We start from the raw sequence: 22,197 nt of genomic DNA, 5'->3' as shown, positions 1-22,197 counted from the left end.
TGTTATGTTCAACATGTGCCTCTCTCTGCCTACTGTAGGCAACATGTGTTCTTCATAAGGTAGGTGTGAACAACCAGCTCTGAGGAGAGTTTGCAAGGTAATGGCTCTTTCCTCAGCTTCACAAGTGGTGCTAATCGAGCCCCTCCGCAGCCTCAGACTGAATGTGTGAGTTATATCAAAATCCCAACTGACAGGTAGCTATACTCAGCAAATACTGAGCTTCAATTTTAACTCTTCAGGTTACTTCCAAAGGAGAACCAAGATCACATGGTACATGCAGCAGGTTTTTATAGCTGTCAGGACTAAGTTAGAAACTGAGCCTAACTCAGGATATGTCCAGCTCTTTCCAGAAATATTGTATTCTATGAAGGCAGCCTATGCACTGTGTACTCCCCCAGGGTGGAGTCTCTAGCCAGTTATCTGGTCTTCCTGGAGAGGCAGAAGTAGTGACTGAAACCTGCAGATCAGAACATCCCCAGGATCCCTGAGCACTGAGCCATGAGGAGAGCACAAGCCCCCTGTCCTTCATTTCAGAAGGTCAAGGCTCTTCTGCTCTTGACCGGAGGCAGTAGAGTACAGAGTGCAGGTCCTATGCTCCAGCAGCATCAGCATCAGCATCACTTGGGCACTTGTTAGAAATGCAAATTATCAGGCCCTGCCCCAGACCTACTGAATCAGAACCTCTGGAGATAAGACCCAGCAATCTGTGTTTTAAGGAGCCCTCCAGGGAATTTTGATGCATGCTGGCATCAAAATTTGAGAACCGCTGGCCAAAAGTTAAAAGATTAGGAGTGGAGATGTGGCACCAGATAGTTGAATTCAAGTTCTGGTTCCATCACTTACTGTGTGACCTAGGTCAAGTTATTGATCCTTCTCTAAGTCTCAGTCATCGCATCTATAAAATACAGCCGCCAATTTTCTTATCTGTAAAATAGGTACTTAAATGGAATAATGCACATAGAACACGGAGCACAGTGGGAGGCACAAAGTAAGGATTCAATAAATGTTGGATACTCATTATCTTTTTTAATTAATTAATTAATTAATTTTTGGTTGCGTTGGGTCTTCGTTGCTGCGAGTGGGCTTTCTCTAGTTGTGGCGAGTGGGGGCTACTCTTCGTTGCGGTGCGCAGGCTTCTCATTGCGGTGGCTTCTCTTGTTGCGGAGTATGGGCTCTAGGCGCATGGACTTCAGTAGTTGTGACACGTGGGCTCAGTAGTTGTGGCTCACAGGCTCTAGAGCGCAGGCTCAGTAGTTGTGGCACGCGGGCTTAGTTGCTCTGCGGCATGTGGGATCTTCCCGGACCAGGGCTCGAACCTGTGTTCCCTGCATTGGCAGGCGGATTCTTAACCACTGCACCACCAGGGAAGCCCTGGATACTCATTATTATTATTATATTGGCTGTTCTGGATAATCAACTTTCATTTCCAATGTGATTGGGTTCCTCTGGAAAAGATCCTAATTATAAGATCAGAAACCAAATAGTGTATCTTAAACAACTCAATGGGAATGGGGCAGAAAGTATTTCATCTACCAGTTTCTTCACAGAATCATGGAACATAAAAGTGGGGGCATGCCTAAAAGCAGTCTAGTTCTACCATTCCATTCAGCCTAATAATGGCTCTTAAAAGAAATCCAGGTGCATAGCATCAGGAAAGAAAGTAGAGATGAGTCTCTTTATTATTGAGTATTTGCTGAGGATGGTGATTTGGAAAGGACTGAAATTTTAGCCTCTAAGTAATTTGTAGGATTTGTGCCCTCGGTGCTGAGTCCCAAGCATGAAGCCAAGATTCATGTACTGATGGCATTACAGTGTAGAGCAGGACATGGGATAGGTGTCCCCATGTTATTTCTCTACATCTAGATCTAAGGGATGACTGTCAGTGCTGGGATGCTACTGACATTGAATTGCAAATTTCAACACTATGAAAAGCAAAGGGTTGAGACCTTATTAAGTCAGAAAATGAACATTAGCACCAGCCATGTAAATGTGAGGTAGTAAATATCTGTGTTACCCTAGAAACCAGAACATAAAGGTAGCTAGGTAGTTTGGTGACAGTTTCCAGGGTAATTCCTCCCACCTCCAACATAAGAGCTTTCCTATTATGTTAACTCTTTCTCTACATGGCCACTGGACCTTCACTTGATGTTGCACTATCATCTCCCTCTCCCAAAAGATTCCCTGATTTCCCTAAGTAAGTGCCAGTGCCATTCTCCTAAGTACTATTGTCAAAAACCCTTAACGTTTAATCAGGGAACTGAAGGGCCCCAAAAGTAATGTGTATCTCCAAACCTAAGAGGTAGAGTTTAGAAAAAATTAGACACATAAATCAGAAAATGATAGACTCTTCAACTGAAAATTTAAAAAAAAATAAAAGCTCACAGTGGATGAACCTAGCCATCTGTGACTCTTCCCCGAAGTGGCTTCTTGTAACTATAATTTGTAGATATACTGCAGATGAGATTAAGATGCTTCCCAATATCTCACCTGGGAGCTACCAACCTGGAATGTAATTCATGTAAGATGAGCTGTTACCTTGGCAACTGTGACATGTAATGAGGCTAGGAGGCAGTTAATATTGTAATGACAGAAGAGTCTGGCAACTAGTTAGAGATGGTGGAAAAAGAACATTGGAGCGTCAGTGTTTATCCAGCATTGTTCAAGTAACAGGAACACTGATCTGGTAAAATGTGTTACAAATAACCCAGCCAAAGAGGTCCCTCAAAACCATTCAGCTCCATATATTCAAATTACAAATGATCGTTAGTTTGGTTTCTCAGGTACATTAATAGTTGGTAGGTATAACCTTTTACAGGAGATAAGAATATGTCAGTCACTAGATACTGTATTCCTCACTGGCATTTGGCTTGTAAGCCAGTCTCCTATTAATCTGCTTAGTGTAAGTTAGTCCCTCAGAGTCTAAATCACTTCCACGGGAACGGATGAAATCTAGTTCTCAGTTCCACATACTGGACTATGGGAGCTTCACCAAGATTCATCAAGTCACTTTTTTTCTCTGATATTTTAGGTGTTTTTCTCTCCCCCCTAATTTTCAATGTAATGACTGTCTATTGTATAAAAAATTAGAAAGTACAGAAATGGAAAAAAAATTTTGCAAATGATCACCCCAAGCCCACTCTCTAGAAACAACCACTGTAAACAGCTGGCATATTGCCTTGCAATGCATTTTTTTCTTTACAAATTTAAAATCATACTGAATGCACAATTCTTTATCCTGCCCTTTTCACTTAAGGTTGCCTTCTACACATATTTCTATGTCATTATAAACTTTTCAAAGACACAATTTTAAGTTAAAAAACTTTTTTTAATTAATTAATTATTTTTAAAATTTTTGGCTGCGTTGTGTCTTTGTTGCTGCGCGCAGGCTTTTCTTTAGTTGCAGCGAGCGGGGGCTACTCTTAGTTGCGGTGCGTGGGCTTCTCATTGGGTGGCTTCTCTTGTTGCAGAGCACGGGCTCTAGGTGCGTGGGCTTCAGTAGTTGTGGCACTCGGGCTCAGTAGTTGTGGCTCGCGGGCTCTAGAGTGCAGGCTCAGTAGTTGCGGAGCACGGGCTTAGTTGCTCTGCTGCATGTGGGATCTTCTGGAGCAGGGCTTGAACTCGTGTCCCCTGCATCGGCAGGCGGATTCTTAACCACTGCGCCACCAGGGAAGCCCTAAGCTAAATTTTTTATTGAAGTATAACACATACAGAAAAGCACACATATGAAGAGTATAACAATGAATTTTCACAAAGTGAATGCATCTTTATAACCAGCACCCAGATGAAGAAATAGAATACTACCAGCACCTCAGAAGCCTCCTCATAGCCCCTGCCAGCCACTCCCTGCACCAGAAAGGTAATGCCATCCTGACTTCTAACACCATACTATGAGCATAATTTTTAGTGTCTCTCTAATAGTCTATGGACAGACCATATTTTACGTAACCATTCCCTATTTTTCTAATGTTGGACCTTGACGATGGTTTCTTATTTTTAACTTTGAGAGCCTCTGGGCATATATCTTTGTTCACATCTCTATTTCTTTAGAATAGATGCCTAGAGGTGGAATTTCTGGGGCAAATAGTATAAAATTTTTAAAGGCTCTGGATTCTAATTGCTTTCCAGGAAGTTTGTATCAATTTACAATCCCACCAGCAATGCATGAGAGCATCTGCCTCACTGTCCATGGTCTACTTTGAGGAATATCAGTTCTTTTTTAAATCTTCATCAATTTTATAGATAAAATAGTATTATCTACTTGATATATAGTTTGCATGTTCTGTCATTATTAGTGAGGTAGAACAAAGCATTTTTTGACCAGTTATATTTCTTTTCCTGTGAATTACCTCTCCATGCCTTTGCCAAGGTCTCTATTGTGGTCATCAGGTTTTTCTTATCAGTTTATATAGCTCTTTATACAATAAAGAAAATGACCTTTTGCCATAGTCGTACATATTTTTCTGTTTGTTTATGATTGAATTTAATTATATTTTTATCATATAGAAGTTTTTCAGATTTATGTAGTAAAATCTACGTATGTGGTGGTTTTTTCCCACTGCTAAAGTTCTCCTGCCTCCAAATTTCAGATGTATAATCATCTATATTTTATTTTAGGGCTTTTATGATTTGATTTTTTTTTGACCTTCAACTAATTCATCTGGAATTTGAGTTGATGCCTGGTAGTAGGGCTCAAATTTTCACAGGCATCACTGGGGTGCCTGTTAAAAACCCAGATATTCTTGGGCCCTACCCCCCTCGGATTTTGATTCTGTAAGTGTGGGGTGGGGCTCAGGAACCTGCATGTGTTACAATCACCCCAGATGATTACGTTGCACACGGGCCCCTGTGCACATTTTGAGAAACTCTTGCAAAGTGCAGTGTAGCCTGCCTTAGTACAGAGACTCAGCACCTCCCATCTGGATGACTATAGCAGTCTCCCTCAGCTTCCAAGTCACTACACCCTAAAATCCATCCTACACACAGCTGCTAAAGTTCACTTCCAGAAACATTTCATGAAAAACTCTTCACTAGCTGCCTGTTGTTAAGGGAACTAGATCAAACCCCTCATCCCAGCACTACAACTCCAGGCCCTTCTTTTTTTTTTTCTATTTAATAAAAATGTTTAATGCTGCCAAAAAGTATAAAAATACAGTAGGAATGGCTCCAGGCCCTTTATCTTCCTGGACCTATTGATCTCCACTCACTTCGGCACCACAGTCCCTTCCAGCCGGACCTGCCTCCTCCTGGGCCTCGGACATATATTTTGCTCATTCCTCTTTTCATGCTGCAGCCCCCACCTCCTCTCAGGTGATTAAAATTCTATGCATTAATTCAATTCTCATTCTCTTCCTTCCTTGACTACCAAGAAGATCCTCTGCTTTTCTAGAATTACCAAAGCCCATGGTTATGTATTCTGACTTTGTGAGCCTTGTCTTTCCATCAGGTCACAATCTCTCGAGGGCGCGGGCTGTGTCTATCCCTCATGGCCTCTAACACAGGCCTAAAGGCCTGGGAAGCACACCTGAAGAACATGGCTAATGGAACCAAATCAGCCCTAACTGCCAAGTGATTTTATTTGTTTATTTATTTTTCCAAGTGATTTTAATACATGTTATTTCTGAGAGCTAATGCTGTAGCCTCTCAGAAATCCTTTCTTTGGTCCGAAATGAGAATATTTGACAAATTTCTAGAGATTTCACTTTGTGGTGATTTGGTTTGCTGGTAACAAAGTTAAGCAAAGGTTATCTTGGTTTTGGCTCTTATTTAATTCAACAATATTTCTTATCACCTATGACATGTTCACTTATTGACTTTCCTGTTGAAGAGTCTAACCTTTTCTATAATATGGGATATTTTCCCCCTCTTACAAATGTAATGATTTCACTTGTAGAGAAGAACATGGTTTATCAGATTAAACATATATAGAAGTGTTAAGCCTAAATAATTACATTATAGCTTCCTTAATCTCTTTTCTCTTGTCACCCCTCAGGGTCTGCCTTCTCAAATGACAGACCTGCTTTAAATGAGTTCGCTTGGATGCTCAGAGCAGGTGAGGGTGGGGGTGAGAGAAGATATGCCCTTTTCCTTTCAGTAGACAAGGTGGGATTCAATTCAATTCATCAAATATTTATCGAGCTCCTGTTGGGCACCTGGCTCTGGGCTAGGCACAACAAAAGATGCCAAGATGAGAAATGATAAAGGAGCAGAAGGGCATGGGAAGGAGAAGAAAGGGGAAGAGGAGGTGAGGAAAGGAGTAGAGCTGGCTTTCTGAATAAGAGGGGATTAAGAGGAGAGAAAGGGAGAAGAGACCCAAAAGCACACTCTCTGGCCTGGTTTCACTTGCTAGCCCAGTGCAGGCCTAGAAACCTGAAGCAGTGGTTTGCACTCCAATTTTGCTCAAGAGCCATTAGAGCAGTTAGGAAGGCCACAATTTGAGTCAAGCACTTACCTGCTCAAGTCTTTAGAATGGGAAGCAAAGATCTCTCTTCTTTTCTTTTTTTTAGTGGATTAAAAAATTTTTTTTCATTAGGGTATAGTTGATGTATAATACTCTATTAGTTTCAAGTGTACAACATAGTGATTCAAAACGCTTATAGATTATACTCCATTTAAAGTTATTATAAAATATTGGGTGTATTCCCTGTGTTGTACAATATATCCTTGTAGCTTATTTATTTTACACATCGTATAAAGATCTCTTTTTTAAAAAAAGGTATATATGCACGTGTGTGTATATACACACACAGTATATACAATTATTTTTGAATGATAATAGCTAACATTTATTGAGTGTGTGCTTACTCTGTTCTAAGCACTTTGCATGCATTAACTTCTTTAATCTTTATCAAAACCCAGTGAGGTAGGTACAATTGTTATGGACATTTTTTCAGATGAGAAAAATGAGGCACTGAGCAATTAAGTAACTGGCCCAAATTCACACAGCTTATAAGTGGCAGATCTGTGCTTTGAACCTTGGTCAGGCTGACAATGTTTGCTGTTATGTGAGTTACTGGTCCTTGTTTAACTTACTGCTGTACTCACTAGGGTTAATGCATTGCCTTGCACATAATAGGCATATTATGCTTTGAATAAATAACTGAAATGTTGACTGTAAAGTGCTTTCCATTTAAGCCCAATTACTATTAAGCATACAAATCGAGCGTCATAAAATGTAGATTCACTTTGCTGTAAATTTTATTCTGTTAAAGTAAGTTTTTTACAGCACATACGTGTGCATCTTTCAACACTGCGATTTGAGGAAGCCACCCCGCTCTTCATCTCCCAATCTTCCAATCCATTATGGATCTGATGCCTGCAATTCTACCATTAGAAAACTATTCTTTTTTTTTTGTAACATCTTTATTGGAGTATAATTGCTTTACAATGGTGTGTTAGTTTCTGCTTTATAACGAAGTAAATCAGTTATACATATACATATGTTCCCATATCTCTTCCCTCTTGCATCTCCCTCCCTCCCACCCTCCCTATCCCACCCCTCTAGGGTGACCACCCAGAAAACTATTCTTTTGGTTGTAGGCTACCCCTATAGAGGTAGCGCTGTTTACGATACAGTATTGAGAATTTCTAAGTGATTTAGGAGATTTATCCAGATCCACCAATGGGAGGGTGAGGAGAGCAGGCAGGGGGCGGGGTCGCGCGGAGGAGTCGTGGGGGTGGGGTCGCGCGGAGGGGTCGTGGGGGTGGGGAAGGCGCCGGACCTTAGCGCAACGAGTGCTTTGGCTGAAGATTTCTAGAGAAGGGCCCGGACAAAGTCGGGGGAAGGGCTCCCGAGACCAGCTGCCCGGTGTCGGGCCAGCCGGCGCCCGGGGGGAGCCCAGCGTCCCGCCGCGTCTGTCCCGGGAGTAGAGGCGCTGGACGCACCAGTAAGTGACTCTCCCCAGAGGCTGCGATGAGGGCCCTTAGCTGATTTTTTCGTTAACCGCCTCCGGTTTGTAAGAAGATTTATAGGTTACGAAGGTAAGAGGGGTACGTGGAGTGTCCGAAAACCCGATTTATCCCCTGCAGTAGAGAAGACTGCTTACTGCGCCAAGCTGCACCCTGGGCGGGGAGTTGGGAAGGCAGGCGAGGTGGGGGAGGGGACGACCGGACGCTGGCTGCACGTGGTCGCATCCAGCTCTGCGTCCGCCTGTGTTCTGACCTCCCCCTGCTTCCCCTTGCCGGCTCTTCTGGCCCTGCAGTCCGCCCAAGTTCAGTGGTAGCCTTTCCTAGTGTCTCTTCCTCGTTACCCTTCTTACAGACACGGTGGGCAGAACTTGCCCAAAGAAGAGAGAGATGGAAGGGCTGGTGAAGGGGGTCTGGTGGGGGAAGGAAGGACCTGACTGCACGTGGGCTGCAGTCAGGACGCAGCAGTACCCATCTGTCCGTCTGGTTTAGCCAGGAACCATATCTGGGGCCAGGCTAGCTGCAAGAAGGGTAAACGGAGAGTGTAAGCAGGATCCTTTTCCGTGGGTGAACATTTGCTCCAAGGAGATCCTTGGCTCTGTGAGGATTAAACCTACTACATAGTCTCTGCTTTGAACCTCTCTGAGCATTTCAGGCTGGTTAGCTATTCAGCCCTAGAGAGTTAGTATAGCTTCCTCTCTGGCAGCTCTGGACCTTGGGTGTCTTTCTGATCAATTCCTGAGGCAGAAATAGAGCAGTTGTCACATTCTTTTTTTTTTTTTTAAACCCAAGCATTTATTTAAAACAGGAAACACTATAAAAACAAAATATAACTCACTTTGACTGGTATTACTGTACTGCCTTGAAAACTATATTTCACTTGAGAAATTACTAAGTATGATGAGAGGCTCTTTACCAGGAGAGATGTCTGGTTGGCACCCTGAAATAGTAGAGTCCTATTGTAGACTATATCTGCCCATTTGGAGAAACGTAGAAGGACAAGGGGTACAGGGCAAGTGGAGCACAGTCATGGTGGCAGTCACCAGGGAGAGGGCCCACACTCACAAAAAGTCTAAATGTCATGGGATAGAGATAGCTGTCCTCAAACTCCTCAGCTCCCCTGTCCCTCTGCCAACCCCCAGTGGGCCTGCAGTTTCCTTCTTCCTTCCCTGCCAGCTGGAGGGACAGGGCCCCTTTCCTGGAAGAGTACCACTCTCTCCCTCTGTAGTGTGGGCCTCCTCAGTGCCCCTCTCCATACCATTCTTTATTCTTTGTCTCCTGCCCCTTCGCCCACTTCCTTTCTCTGGTTTTGCTTTTCCTTATATCAAATATATACATTTGTCTCACCTTGGAAAAAGGTCTACCACAGGTCACACATTTGGTAGTATTAACAGTTGGTCCTGAGTGGGCCTTAAGTTCACCACACTCCAGCAGGCACTGAGGTTAGGAGAGATTGCGTGTGTGTGTTGTTTGTTTTAAGTTTCCACATAATTGTTCTTACCCTCACAGCACTCGCATGCATTATTATATCTCACCAGGTTTACAGGTTGGACACATTGAAGCGCAAAGAAGTCAAGTGACACACTTCAAATCAGAGCCTGAGGCAGGGCAGTGACACATGTTGAACAGCTGCTGTGTTAGGCACAGACCTGAGTGCTTCCTGTATATGAGCTCATTTAATTCTTACCACAACCCTGAAAGGTAGGTGTTACCAGTCCTATTTTTATAGATGGTGACACTGAGATTCATAACACTTAGGTAACTTGCCCAGAGTCACAGAGCTAGTGAGAAGAAGAGCTGGGATTAGAACGTGGCCCCAGAGCCCACGTTCTTAATGACTTGTCCCTTCCTGGGAGCTGGGTGGACTGTGTTATTGTTAACACCTGAACTCTGGGCCAGCTTAAATTTATTCTGTTAGAAATTTGAAATCCTCAAAACGCTTCCAAGCTATGACAGTTACTTTCTTTAGTACTTTGTAAACATACAAAATACTGTATGGGCTAAATATTGCAGCACCCATGTCAGCGTCCTCTAAATTAGGTAGTGATCACGCAAACTAATTTCACAGTAATAGAGGGAGCCATGGAAGAATCTTTTTAATTTTTAAATTTTTTTAATTTTTAAAATAAATTTATTTATTTATTTTTGGTTGCATTGAGTCCATGGAAGAATCTTTTTTTTTTTTTAAATAAATTTATTTATTTTTAGTTTTGGCTGTGTTGGGTCTTCGTTTCTGGGCTAGGGCTTTCTCTAGTTGCGGCGAGCGGGGGCCACTCTTCATTGCGATGCGCGGGCCTCTCACTGTCGTGGCCTCTCTTGTGGAGCACAGGCTCCAGACGCGCAGGCTCAGTAGTTGTGGCTTACAGGCTCAGTTGCTCCGCGGCATGTGGGATCTTCCCAGACCAGGGCTCGAACCAGTGTCCCCTGCACTGGCAGGCAGATTCTCAACCACCGCGCCACCAGGGAATCCCCCATGGAAGAATCTTTGTTAATAAACCTATTCCATACATTGGACTTGAAATGTATTTCATTCTGAATTAAGGTATGACTTAACATTGGGATGAAATCCAAGGTAGAGGGCAAGGGCAAAAAGGTAATTTCATGGCAGATCGGTGAGGTGTCTGGCCAAGTCCATTCATGTGTCCTTGGTACTCAAAATAGTTAAACATCAATGATCAGGCACCATTAGGTAAATAGGCGACAACAGAGAGTCCTGTGTTGGAGGAAGAGGGGTTCCTTCCTCTTTCCAAAGTGAGGCCCTTCACCTGTTCTAACTCTTCCAGCTTTTGACTCATAGTTACTCCCACTATTCCTTCCCCCTGCTCCCTTCCTTTAATATTGCCACCCCCACTCAGTCCCATACTGTCTTTAAACATCATGACAGTTGTAATTAACACGTACTGAGTTTTTCCCAGGCATTGGACACTGCTCAGAGCTTTACAAACATCATGTCTATTTAATCTTCTGCTAAGTGCTTTTTTTTTTAACATCTTTATTGGAGTATAATTGCTTCACAATGTTGTGTTAGTTTCTGCTTTATAACAAAGTGAATCAGCTATACATATACATATATCCCCATTTCTCCTCCCTCTTTCATCTCCCTCCCACCCTCCCTATCCCACCCCTCTAGGGGGTCACAAAGCACCGAGCTGATCTCCCTGTGCTATGCGGCTGCTTCCCACTAGCTATCTATTTTACCTTTGGTAGTGTATATATGTCCATGCCACTCTCTCACTTTATCGCAACTTACCCTTCCCCCTCCCCGTATCCTCAAGTCAATTCTCTAGTAGGTCTGCATCTTTATTCCCATCTTGCCCCTAGGTTTTTCTGACCATTTTTTTTTCTTTTTCTTTTTCTTTAGATTCCATATATATGTGTTAGCATACGGTATTTGTTTTTCTCTTTCTGATTTACTTCACTCTGTATGACAGACTCTAACTCCATCCACCTCACTACAAATAACTCAATTTTGTTTCTTTTTATGGCTGAGTAATATTCCATTGTATATATGTGCCACATCTTCTTTATCTATTCATCTGTCCATGGACACTTAGGTTGCTTCCCTGTCCTGGCTATTGTAAATAGAGCTGCAATGAACATTTTGGTACATGACTCTTTTTGAATTATGGTTTTCTCAGGGTATATGCCCAGTAGTGGGATTGCTGGGTCATATGGTAGTTCTATTTTTAGTTTTTTAAGGAACCTCCATACTGTTCTCCAGAGTGGCTGTATCAATTTACATTCCCACCAACAGTGCAGGAGGGTTCCCTTTTCTCCACACCCTCTCCAGCATTTATTATTTCTAGATTTTTTGATGATGGCCATTCTGACTGGTGTGAGGTGATACCTCATTGTAGTTTTGATTTGCGTTTCTCTAAGGATTAGTGCTGTTGAGCATTCTTTCATGTGTTTGTTGGCAATCTGTATATCTTCTTTGGAGAAATGTCTGTTTAGGTCTTCTGCCCATTTTTGGATTGGGTTGTTTGTTTTTTTGATATTGAGCTGCATGAGCTGATTGTATATTTTGGAGATTAATCCTCTGTCAGTTGCTTCGTTTGCAAATATTTTCTCCCATTCTGAGGGTTGTCTTTTCATCTTGTTTATGGTTTCCTTTGCTGTGCAAAAGCTTTTAAGTTTCATTAGGTAGCATTTGTTTATTTTTATTTTTTGTTTTTTATTTCCATTTCTCTAGGAGGTGGGTCAAAAGGGATCTTGCTGTGATTTATGTCATAGAGTGTTCTGCCTATGTTTTCCTCTAAGAGTTTTAGTGTCTGGCCTTACATTTAAGTCTTTAATCCATTTTGAGTTTATTTTTGTGTATGGTGTTAGGGAGTGTTCTAATTTCATTCTTTTACATGTAGCTGTCCAGTTTTCCCAGCACCATGCTAAGTGCTTTTTATTATCCTTTATTTAACTCTTGCAACCACTCTATAAGGTAGATGCTATTATTATTTGCTCCCCTGGCGTGCCAGAAAACCTCCAGGTTGGTCACAACTCTTTTTGGGCTCAGCATGTAAGGGAAACTTCACCCACATGATAGCCAAGAAGTGTCAAAGAAGACAGAAAAGTCAGAAGAAACCAAGACATCTTGGACCACTAGATGATTCCTGGCAGGAAAGGTAAGGCCCTGGGTGATATCCCTTCCCCTTAACAAATCTGAATCTCTGGGCCTACTGAAATTCTGTATGCCTGACATACAATGTGGCATATGCAGGGATTCAGGGGGGCCCCTCAGGTAGGATACCCAGGGCAAACTTAAGACATCTAAGGAATGTTGGTGGAAATGCTTTGTGATTGCAGAAAATGTTCTCCTTGCCTTTATGTGTGTTTTTGGCAGAAAGAGAATATTAAACTGGGACCTTGTGTCTCAAAAGGTCCAGGACAGGTATACTGAAAGCCAGGGACTTAGAGATGAGATGAATTAGAAATGAATAGTCCCACAGCAACCATGCAAACACAAATATACCTCATTTTATGCAACAACTGTATTTTCTAAATCAAATTATATTTTAAAAGTGTTAGGGAGGTGAGCTATTTAAAGGAACCCAACAGTGAAGCCTTTTTGTAATATGATTAATTACCTCCTGATAAATCTGGATTTTTCTTATATTAGGTTTGCCCATCTGTTCGGCTTTGTTAAGTAGACAGCACCAGAATGGGCTCTTCTCCCAGACTCCATCTCCTCAGGGGCCTGAGAGTTAGGTCTTCTGAATGATAAGTAAAATGCCAGAGCAAATGGTGGCAGGAAGTACTTATGCGTAGTAGGTGCTCAGTACATATTTAGATAATGAATGAGGTGCCTGACTTATTTTATTCAAGGCTGGCTGATGTTGTGACGCCACTCTAGAGGCTGAGCTATGAAGAACAGCTCAAGGTAGGTACCCAGCTTAAGTCTTCACTCCTCCATTCTATCAGGTGGTAGACTTGTAGGAAGCTTGGCTGGACAGGTTTACCCAGATGCCCCAACGTGTCCTTAAACTCAATATGCTAATGACTCTGAAATTTTCACTTTAGGCCAGTTGTGTCTTCCAAACTCTAGAGCCTTATATCCGAATGCCTGTTTCCTTTCTTCCTTGCTTTTTTTTTGGGTTATTCTTATAGCTCTGTGTGTGTGAGTAGCAAGTGCTCTTGCTGCTTCATATATAGCTGCACTTTCCAACACGGTAGCCACTAGCTACATGTGGCTATTTAAATTTAAATACAGCCAATTCTGCTCTAATGCTTGTTTTGAAAATGAAAATTTGTTCCAACAGATTGATGTATTAGGGAACAATTTGAACAAAATGCAGATTTCATATTTGCTTAGGAGTGATTTTGTCCACAAGAAACATGAGATGAAAGGGGATCTGTACCCGGCCGAACTGAGCTGGGTAAGAATTTGTAAAATGAACACCCACACACACCTCACACATCTCCCAGCTCCCTCAGATCACTGAGTGTGGTATGAGCCACACCCATTCACATCTGTTGTGAGAACTTTCTGTTCCACCCCCATAACCCTCCTTTCACCACCTCACGATAACTCATAAGTGGACAGCCACTTCCACAAGCAAGTTTCAGGTCTTTGTCGGGGTAATGAGCCATCCTTATTGTAGTGTTTATACATTGCTTAGCCATTTAACATGTGCAAAACTTTGCTATTTTTACTAATTTCCTACCTTTTTTGTGTGTGTTACTGATAAATTTTTGGAATGTGTGTGCCCAACCCCATTGTCCCATGAGCCCTGTGATTTCTTTTGAGTAATTTTGCATAGTATGGTGTAGGAATGCTTGTGTCACGTGATAGCAGACCCGACTGTTAATTAAAATGAAATAAAATTAAAAATTCGTTTCCTCAGTCACAAGTCACATTTCAAGTGCTCAGTAGCCACCTGTAGCTAGTGTAGGCTGCCTTGTTACACAGAACATAACACCAATAGAGAACATTTCCATTATCACAGCAAGTTCTACTGGACAGCACTAACATGTAGCTGGAATGTTCAGTCTGAAAGGTCAGATGAAATGGTGAGCTTACATAAGAGCTCACTTGACCTTTTCCAGGTACCTCATTAGGTCTGTTGCTGTTCCATCATTCTGAGTTCCTTATCTGCTGAGACCGTGACCCAAGAATCCGTGGGACAACCTTCTCTTATCCTGTTTGTTTTCTATACTTTGAGGTGATACTGCAGAAGTCTTTTGTTTCACTGCTTATATTCTTTTGCAGGTGAAATTTGAAGCTCAGAAGAAAATTTTACAGAGACTAGAATCTTACCTACAGATGCTCAATGGAGTCAATGTGACAACAGTTGCACCCAGATCTGAGGGGCTCTGTTGTTTCCTCCATCCTATTATACCTTCTGTAAGCCCCTACTTCCCTATCCTTTATCTACCAAGTCTCCTTAATAGCTAATACTATCAGCCAATACTTAACCAGGCACTTGCTGGGGACCAGGCCCTATGCTAAGCGAGTAACATGTGTCATTGTCTTGTTTACTATTTACAGTCACACTGAGGGATAGACAGTGTCATTTTACAGATGAATACTTGAGGCTCAGAGAGATTAAGTGATTCGACCAAGGACACACATCTAGAAAGTGCCAGAGCTAAGGTTTACACTCAAGTTGATCTGATGCAGAGCCCACTTTCTCAACCAGTACACTACTGCCTCCTTAGAAAGATTCCAGACTTTGGAAAACTTCTAATGAGGCCTCAGAAAGGCAGAATTTAATTTGTGGCAGAGGTTGGCAAACTATGGCCCTGAGGCCACATCTGCTCTGCTGCTCGACTTTGTAAATAAAGTTTTATTGGCACACAGCTGAGCTCACTTGTTTATGGATTGTCTATGGCTACTTTTGCACTACAGTGGCAGAGTTGAATAGTTGTGACAGGGACCGTATGGCCTGCAAAGCCTAAAATGATTTACTGTCTGGCCCTTTATTGAAAAAGTTTTCTGACTACTGCTTTATGGCAAGATTGGAACTCCTTTCTCCTATGGAGTGTCTATGGAGTGTCTTGATCTTCTCAGTCATGGAATTTCACCTATGCCATACCTTCCAAGCAAGCATCATTTATTTTTTCTCATCCAGAGAACATTCTTTCATTCTTTGTATTGTTGTCCTCCTTGGTTTTATTTGACCTGTTGTCCCTCTCCTATCCTTCTGCCTTCTCCAGCCTGTCATCAATGGCTACCGAAATAAGTCCACCTTCTCTGTGAACCGAGGTCCAGATGGCAATCCAAAGACTGTGGGATACTACCTGGGAACTTGGAGAGGTCAGTCGAAGGCTGTGACTAGTAGAAATAACAAACCAAAAACTGAGAGGAAAGGGGAGGGTGCAGAGAACAGTGTCTGTGGGAGTGGAGAGGAGTGGGAAATATGGTGGCTTTAAAGGAGAAAGTTGAATTGGAAGCCTTTGATGCAGAGCATGATCACAAGGTTAATTGGAGATGTGGTATATATATACACAATGGAATATTACTCAGCTACAAAAAATGAAATAATGCCATTTGCAGCAATGTGGACCTAGGGATTATCATATTAAGTGAGGTAAGCCAGACAGAGAAAAACAAATATCATATCGTTTATATGTGGAATCAAAAAAAATGATACAAATGAACTTACTTGCAAACCAGAAATAGACCCACAGACAAAGAAAACAAACTTATGGTTACCAAAGGGGGAAGTGGGGGAGGGATAAATTAGGAGTTTGGGATTAACGTATACACACTACTATATATAAAATAGATGACCAACAAGGGCCTACTGTATAGCACAGGGAACTATACTCAATATTTTGTAATAACCTATAAAGGAAAAGAGTCTAAGAAAGAATATATAGATATAGATATGTATATATGGATATGTATAACTGAATCACTATGCTGTACACCTGAAAGTAACACAACATTGTAAATCAACTATACTTCAATTTAAAAAAAGGCATTAAAAAATAAGGCTAGTTGGGGATACTTTTTGGTGAGTAGTCATTGTATTATAGGGCTAGGAATCAACCTCCCCGCCCCCCAGCTTTCTTCCTCTAAGAGCCATATGCCTGAGGCCTAGTAAGCACTTCATAAATATTGATGCTGGTGCTGCTGCTCTCTCATTATCATCATTGTTGTCAACATCGTCATCATCGTCGTTATCATTTTATGTTACTTTCTGTACTGGGAGCAGTCTCCTGCTTATTAGAGACATGCCCTTTCTATTTCACATCCCCATATCCCTGAAAATTCAGAGCTTTCTGTGATAAATCTGCCTTAAAAGAACTGGTAGGGGAGGTGAGTGCTGGTGAGAGAAATCACAGTGGCATATTTCTGAGACTTAATTCCAGTATCCATTCCCAGATTCCATTCCTGAACTTACCATTTGCCCATTTTCAATAAATCCACTTGAAACACCATCATTTTATATTAGTCACACTGTTTAATATCCATATGCCTTAAACTACAGTTCATTAGGGTAGGCACTTGGCTTTCTTTTTTTCCCCTGTGTGTTGAATTAAATGAGTATATGACGTCAGTGTTCTGTTATTCACTAACAGAAAAACAAAACCCATTACATTTTACTTCCCTCTTAAAATCTGAACAGAAAGCAGACATTATCATATCGCACATTTGTGGCATGAGAGAAAATATTGCGGACTAGCTCCATTAAGAATAAGCTTTTTAATGGCCAGACCAGGAAACAGGTTTTCTCTGAAAAATGGCCTTGAGCATGAATTAGGTACTTTGCTTCTTCATATTTGCATATGCCTCTTTGGATTAGGGGATTTGAGTTGCTAGACATTTTATTCTAAATAATCTTTTAGGAAGAAAACCATGTAAATCAAATTCTTTTTCTTTCCATAGACAGGAACATGGTCTGTGTGCGGTCTAACCATCTGAAAAATATCCCCAAGAAACACAGTCAAGTGGCACAGGTAATAAGGAACAAAGGCTGGTTGAAGATGACCCTGGGCATTGCAGTCTATAACGGCAGCATGCCTGACATTTTAATAATAGAGCTCTTCTAGTGCTACAGGGGAGGGGGGTTCTGTTCTGAAAGTGTACTTCTTAACGGTGGAGAGAACATTGCTAGTGTTTCATTTCAGAGAGGGTGGAGAGGAGGAGAGAGAACTGCATCCATTATTGCAAATGTCAAGCATCCAAGGAATTTAATACAAGGGAAATTTAGGACAGAGAGATACTGATGAGGGCAGGATAGCAAGTGGCAGGTGTCTGGATTTGGAAGGCTAGTGTTTTCAGCAGAACAAGGTTGAAACATATCATGAGAGATGTGGGAGTGGGCGTAAGGCATCTACATCATTAGATTGGCCTCTGAGACATTTTAGTATCCCTCTATTTCATGCACGCACTATTTATTGAGTACCTACTACGTGTCAGGCACTGGACTAGGTGCTGGGGATCCAGTGGTGACTCAAACAAGCATGGTGCCTGCCCTCCTGGAACTTAAAAGAAAAAGGCAAAAGAAACAGGACTTCCAACTGACATACTTTTTCCCTGTTTATACTTACAGCACCCATCCTCCTAATGATTCAGCTTTCTGACACTTGGGTGGTGCCTTCTCATAGGACACATCTTGACCTCAAAGATTTCCTGGCTAGAACACAGCTCCCATCATAAGATCATTCTCCAGAAATCTTCCTACATGACCCTTGTCAGCTTCTTCTCCCATTGTCTTCAGTGACTATTCTAAACTCTTACCTCTCCTCGAATTTCCTATCCCATCACCTTTACCCTTGCTCTTAACAGATGGCTGTGCCTGGTTCTTCACTGGAAAATTAAGACCAACAGATGAGAATTCCCTTAGCTGCTTCCCCTACCATCTACCAATTTCGCTGAAATCTTACCCTTCCTTTCCCTCCTATCTCAGTGAAATGCTGTTAGTCTTCTACCTGTCCAAGGCTATTCTTCTTCCTTGAAACACCATCTTGGACTCATCTCCTCTCTCCCCAAGTCCCTTATTCCTTTGTTACATTCCCTTTTTCTCCCGTTTCTTTACCTATTTTTCTCCACCTCTATTGGCTCTTTTCTTTCAGTTCATAAACATATTCAGTAAAAAAAATCTGATGGTTCTTGCTTCTGCCCCCAACAATTCCTAGAAATTAACCTTGCCAAAGTCATCAGTGAGCTCCATTTTGCCAAATTAAATGGAAACTTTCTGCCCCTAACTTACTCAACTTTTCTCTGCCTTTGGCACCGCTTATTATTCTTATTTTCCTCCTTGGGAACACTGTCTTTGGTTTCTGTGCTACATTCTCTGATGGTTTTCCTCCTATTTCGCTGGCCACTTCTTAGTCGTTCTCATGGGATCTTTTTCTCCCTTTCTTTCCCACGATAAGTGTTGGTGTCCTCCAGGACTCTGTCCTTGGCCTTCTTTTTGAATATATTCATGGGAGATTGCACACCACTATAGCTGATGATTGGAATGAGCACCTGTAGAGTGACAACTCCTAAACTTATATTTGCATACCAGCTCCATCTTGAGCTTCAGGAGGTGGGGTTCCAAAGGCTACTGAACATCCTCACCTAGTTTTCCTGTGGAGCTCTTCAAATCAGCATTGGCCCAGATCCAGATTTCTCAGCCTTCGCACTATGAACATTTTGGGTTGCATGATTATTTATTGTGTGGGGCTGTTAGGTGCACTGGAGGATGTTTAGCAGCATCCGTGGCCTCTGCCCCTAGAGGCCATGAGTTGTGACAACCAAAAATGCCCCCAGATATCTCTTGTGGGGCACAGTCGCCTCCGGTTGACAACCATTGCCCTAAGCTAAATTTACCCTCTTCCCTTTCCAAATGTGCCCTTTTTTTCTCACGTTAGTAAATGGTAGCAACATGTACTAGAAACATGTCCTCTTAGACTCCTCTGTCTTAATCCTACCACTTCCTCCTCAGCCACATATAATTAATCTCCATGTCCTTTCAGTTTTCCTTTCTTTTTTTTTTTGTTTTCTTATTTATTTTGTTCAGTTTTCCGTTCTAAAAATACTTTGACTCTACCCTCTTCTTTCTGTTTCCACCACCATCATCACCACTCCAGTCCAGGCAACTGGTCTCACTGATATTTAGCATCTGTATTGTTATGACTGTAGATATTCACTCCTGAGCCAAGTAGATGTACTAAGATTTTGTTTCCTTTATTGTACTGGTTTTTTTCTTTCATTTTATGTTGTGGAAAATTACAAACTTATAAAAGTATAGAATGGTATAACAAACCCCATGTACCCATTACCCAGCTTCAGTAACTATCAACACATGGCCCATCTTGCTTTCACTGTACTCTCACCCACTTTCCACCAGCCCCTTTGGATTTATTTGAGGCAAATTCCAGACATTATATCATATAGGATATAAATACCACAGCATGAGTTTTAACAGAAAGGACTTAATTTTTTAACATAGTTTCATACCATTGTCACACCTGCAAATAAACATTTATCCCACAATATCATCAACTACCTAGTAGATGTTCAGATTTGGCACTGTTTTATCTCATAAAAAGCTTGATTGATATAGTTGGCTTGTTCAAATCAGGATTCAAACAAGGTATATACATTGCATTTGATTAACATGTCTCTTTAGCCTCTTAATTTGTAAGTACCCCTCCCTATTAATTTTTTTGTCCCTGCAATTTACTTTTTGAAGAAACTGGTTTGTTTTCCTCTGGAGAGTCTCCCATTCTGGATTTTGCTGATTGAATCCCCTTGATATCATTGAATGTTCTTCCTCTATCCCCTGTATTTCCTCTAAGCTGGTAGATCTAGAGTGTTGATCAGATTCAGGTTTGATTTTTGGCAAGAATGTTTTTATATGTAGATGTCTAGTGGGCTCTCTTTTTTGGTGATGTTAACATTGAACAGTGGATTCTGGTGTCATCAGTCTGATCCACTCATTGAAAAGTTCCCTGTCAGCTTTTCGCTTAGTGGTTTAGCTGTCATTAGTGGTCAGTCCCTAGATCTCTTATTTCAGGGGAGGGTTGCAATGCAGTTATGTTCTAAATCTATCATTTATTAGCTGGAATTCTTCTAGAAATAACTTTTCCCTATCAACCCTTTGGTTACTCTAAGGTACTCTTACAGGAAAGGCAGGATAAATCCTTGGTTCTTTCACCTTCCTCAGAAGATGATCAGTTAAATGTGTTTGTTTTGGTATCATTAGGAACTCATAGATTTTTAACATACTTGATATGTTTCAATCTACTGCAGATACTACGGGTTTTTTGGTACTCCAATTGCTCCATTTCTGGCCAGTTGGAACCTCTTTAAATTGGCTGTGAGACCTAGATGGCCGTGATAGTTCTGGAATGATAAGATTTCTAGCACATCTAGTCCATTTTATGCCTGGGAGCTGGAATCAGCCGTTTCTTTAAGGAATCCTTGTCTCTTTTAGTGGGAAATGGCAGGGTGCTAGGTGCGTGCTTATTTATACTGAGTTGGTCATATTTCAAGGCCTTTTTAGTGGACAGAGCTAGGAAGTATTTTTAAAAGAAAATATGAGTTCACAGTAATATGTCCAAATCAAATTAAAAATTGTAGAGTTTTTACTTAAATCCTTTGATTTTATATTTTTATCTCTTGTCTCTTACAATTAAAACTTTAGTCCTGACAACATTAGCATACCTACAGTTGACCCTTGAACAAGGCCATGGTTAAGGGCGCCAACCCCCGTGCAGTCGAAAATCCACTTCGTATCTGTGGTTCCACGTCTGTGGATTCAATCAGCCATGTGTCGTGTAGTACTGTAGTACACGTTTAGTGAAAAAAATCTTCATATAAGTGGACCTGTGCAGTTCAAACCCGTGTTGTTCAAGGGTCAGCTGTACTTATTTATTCTATCCTACTCTTTACATATAATTTCAGAACAACAATACTAGTATTATTACTAACAAATGATTACTGAAAAGAGCTCAAGATTTCTGTCCAGTTCTTTTTGTCCAATTATTATGGCTCTGAAGGAATTCATCTCTTTGTAGTTACACCACCAACTTGACATGATACATGGATTCTTTTTTTTTCTTCATTCTTCTTGCTTTCAAATTTTAGGGATTTTTTTCTTTTTCCTTTTGATTAAATTTTTGTTTTATAATTTTGTAAGATATTTACATGGTTTCAAAGTCATATCTACAAAATAAAGGTGTATTTTCTTTTTGTTTTGTTTTTGGCCGCGCCGCATGCAGGATCTTAGTTCCCTGACCAGGGATTGAACCCGCCCCCCCTGCAGTGGAAGTGCAGAGTCTTAACCACTGGACCTCCAGGGAAGTCCCATAAAGGTGTATTTAAAGAGGTCTAGCTTTCACTTCTGTCCCCTCTGCCCAGTTCTCTTCCTCCTTCTATGGGTAACATTTTTATTCACTTTTATTTATTTTAAAAAATGGAAACATATTTGTATCTCCCCTTTTCTTAGCTAAAAGGTAGCTTAATATGGACACAGTTCTGTACCTTTTTTTCCACATAATAATGTGCTTCATTTTTTTTTAATATTTACAATTGTTATATCTTCTTCTTGGATTGATCCCTTGATCATTTTTTTAACATCTTTATTGGAGTATAATTGCTTTACAATAGTGTGTTAGTTTCTGCTATATGCTTCATTTTTTAAAAAATAACTGCTTAATCCTATGTAATATGATGGATTTTACAACTTTTAGTTTTCATTGGCTTGAATAATTACCTCATTTTCTCATTGGCTTAGTTTTCTATGAACCTATTGCTAATTTTTTTTCTGAGTGCTCTAAGAGCTCTGTCAAACATTCATCAATAGTCTCCATATGGTCAAAAACTTGAGTTTAGTATTTTCCCTGAAGACCTTTTTTCTG

At 41.2% G+C, this 22,197-nt stretch overlaps 1 protein-coding gene across 1 annotated transcript in view; it reads left to right on the top strand.

Annotated features, from left to right (window-relative positions):
• Positions 1-7,714: 7,714 nt before the first annotated feature.
• LOC118889113 (XK-related protein 2-like) overlaps positions 7,715-22,197 on the top strand; it is a 108,386-nt gene continuing 93,903 nt past the window's right edge. Inside the window, exons 1-7 of the mRNA XM_036840768.1 lie at positions 7,715-7,977; positions 9,441-9,603; positions 12,375-12,521; positions 13,222-13,276; positions 14,606-14,740; positions 15,553-15,652; positions 17,231-17,301. Of these exons, the coding sequence (XP_036696663.1) occupies positions 14,660-14,740; positions 15,553-15,652; positions 17,231-17,301 (252 nt within the window). The 5' untranslated portion in view covers positions 7,715-7,977; positions 9,441-9,603; positions 12,375-12,521; positions 13,222-13,276; positions 14,606-14,659. The remainder of the gene's footprint in view (positions 7,978-9,440; positions 9,604-12,374; positions 12,522-13,221; positions 13,277-14,605; positions 14,741-15,552; positions 15,653-17,230; positions 17,302-22,197) is intronic.

This window comes from Balaenoptera musculus, chromosome X, assembly GCF_009873245.2.
Source record: "Balaenoptera musculus isolate JJ_BM4_2016_0621 chromosome X, mBalMus1.pri.v3, whole genome shotgun sequence".
NCBI classification, from domain to species: Eukaryota; Metazoa; Chordata; class Mammalia; order Artiodactyla; family Balaenopteridae; genus Balaenoptera; species Balaenoptera musculus.
This window is presented reverse-complemented; position numbering and strand designations above follow the sequence as displayed.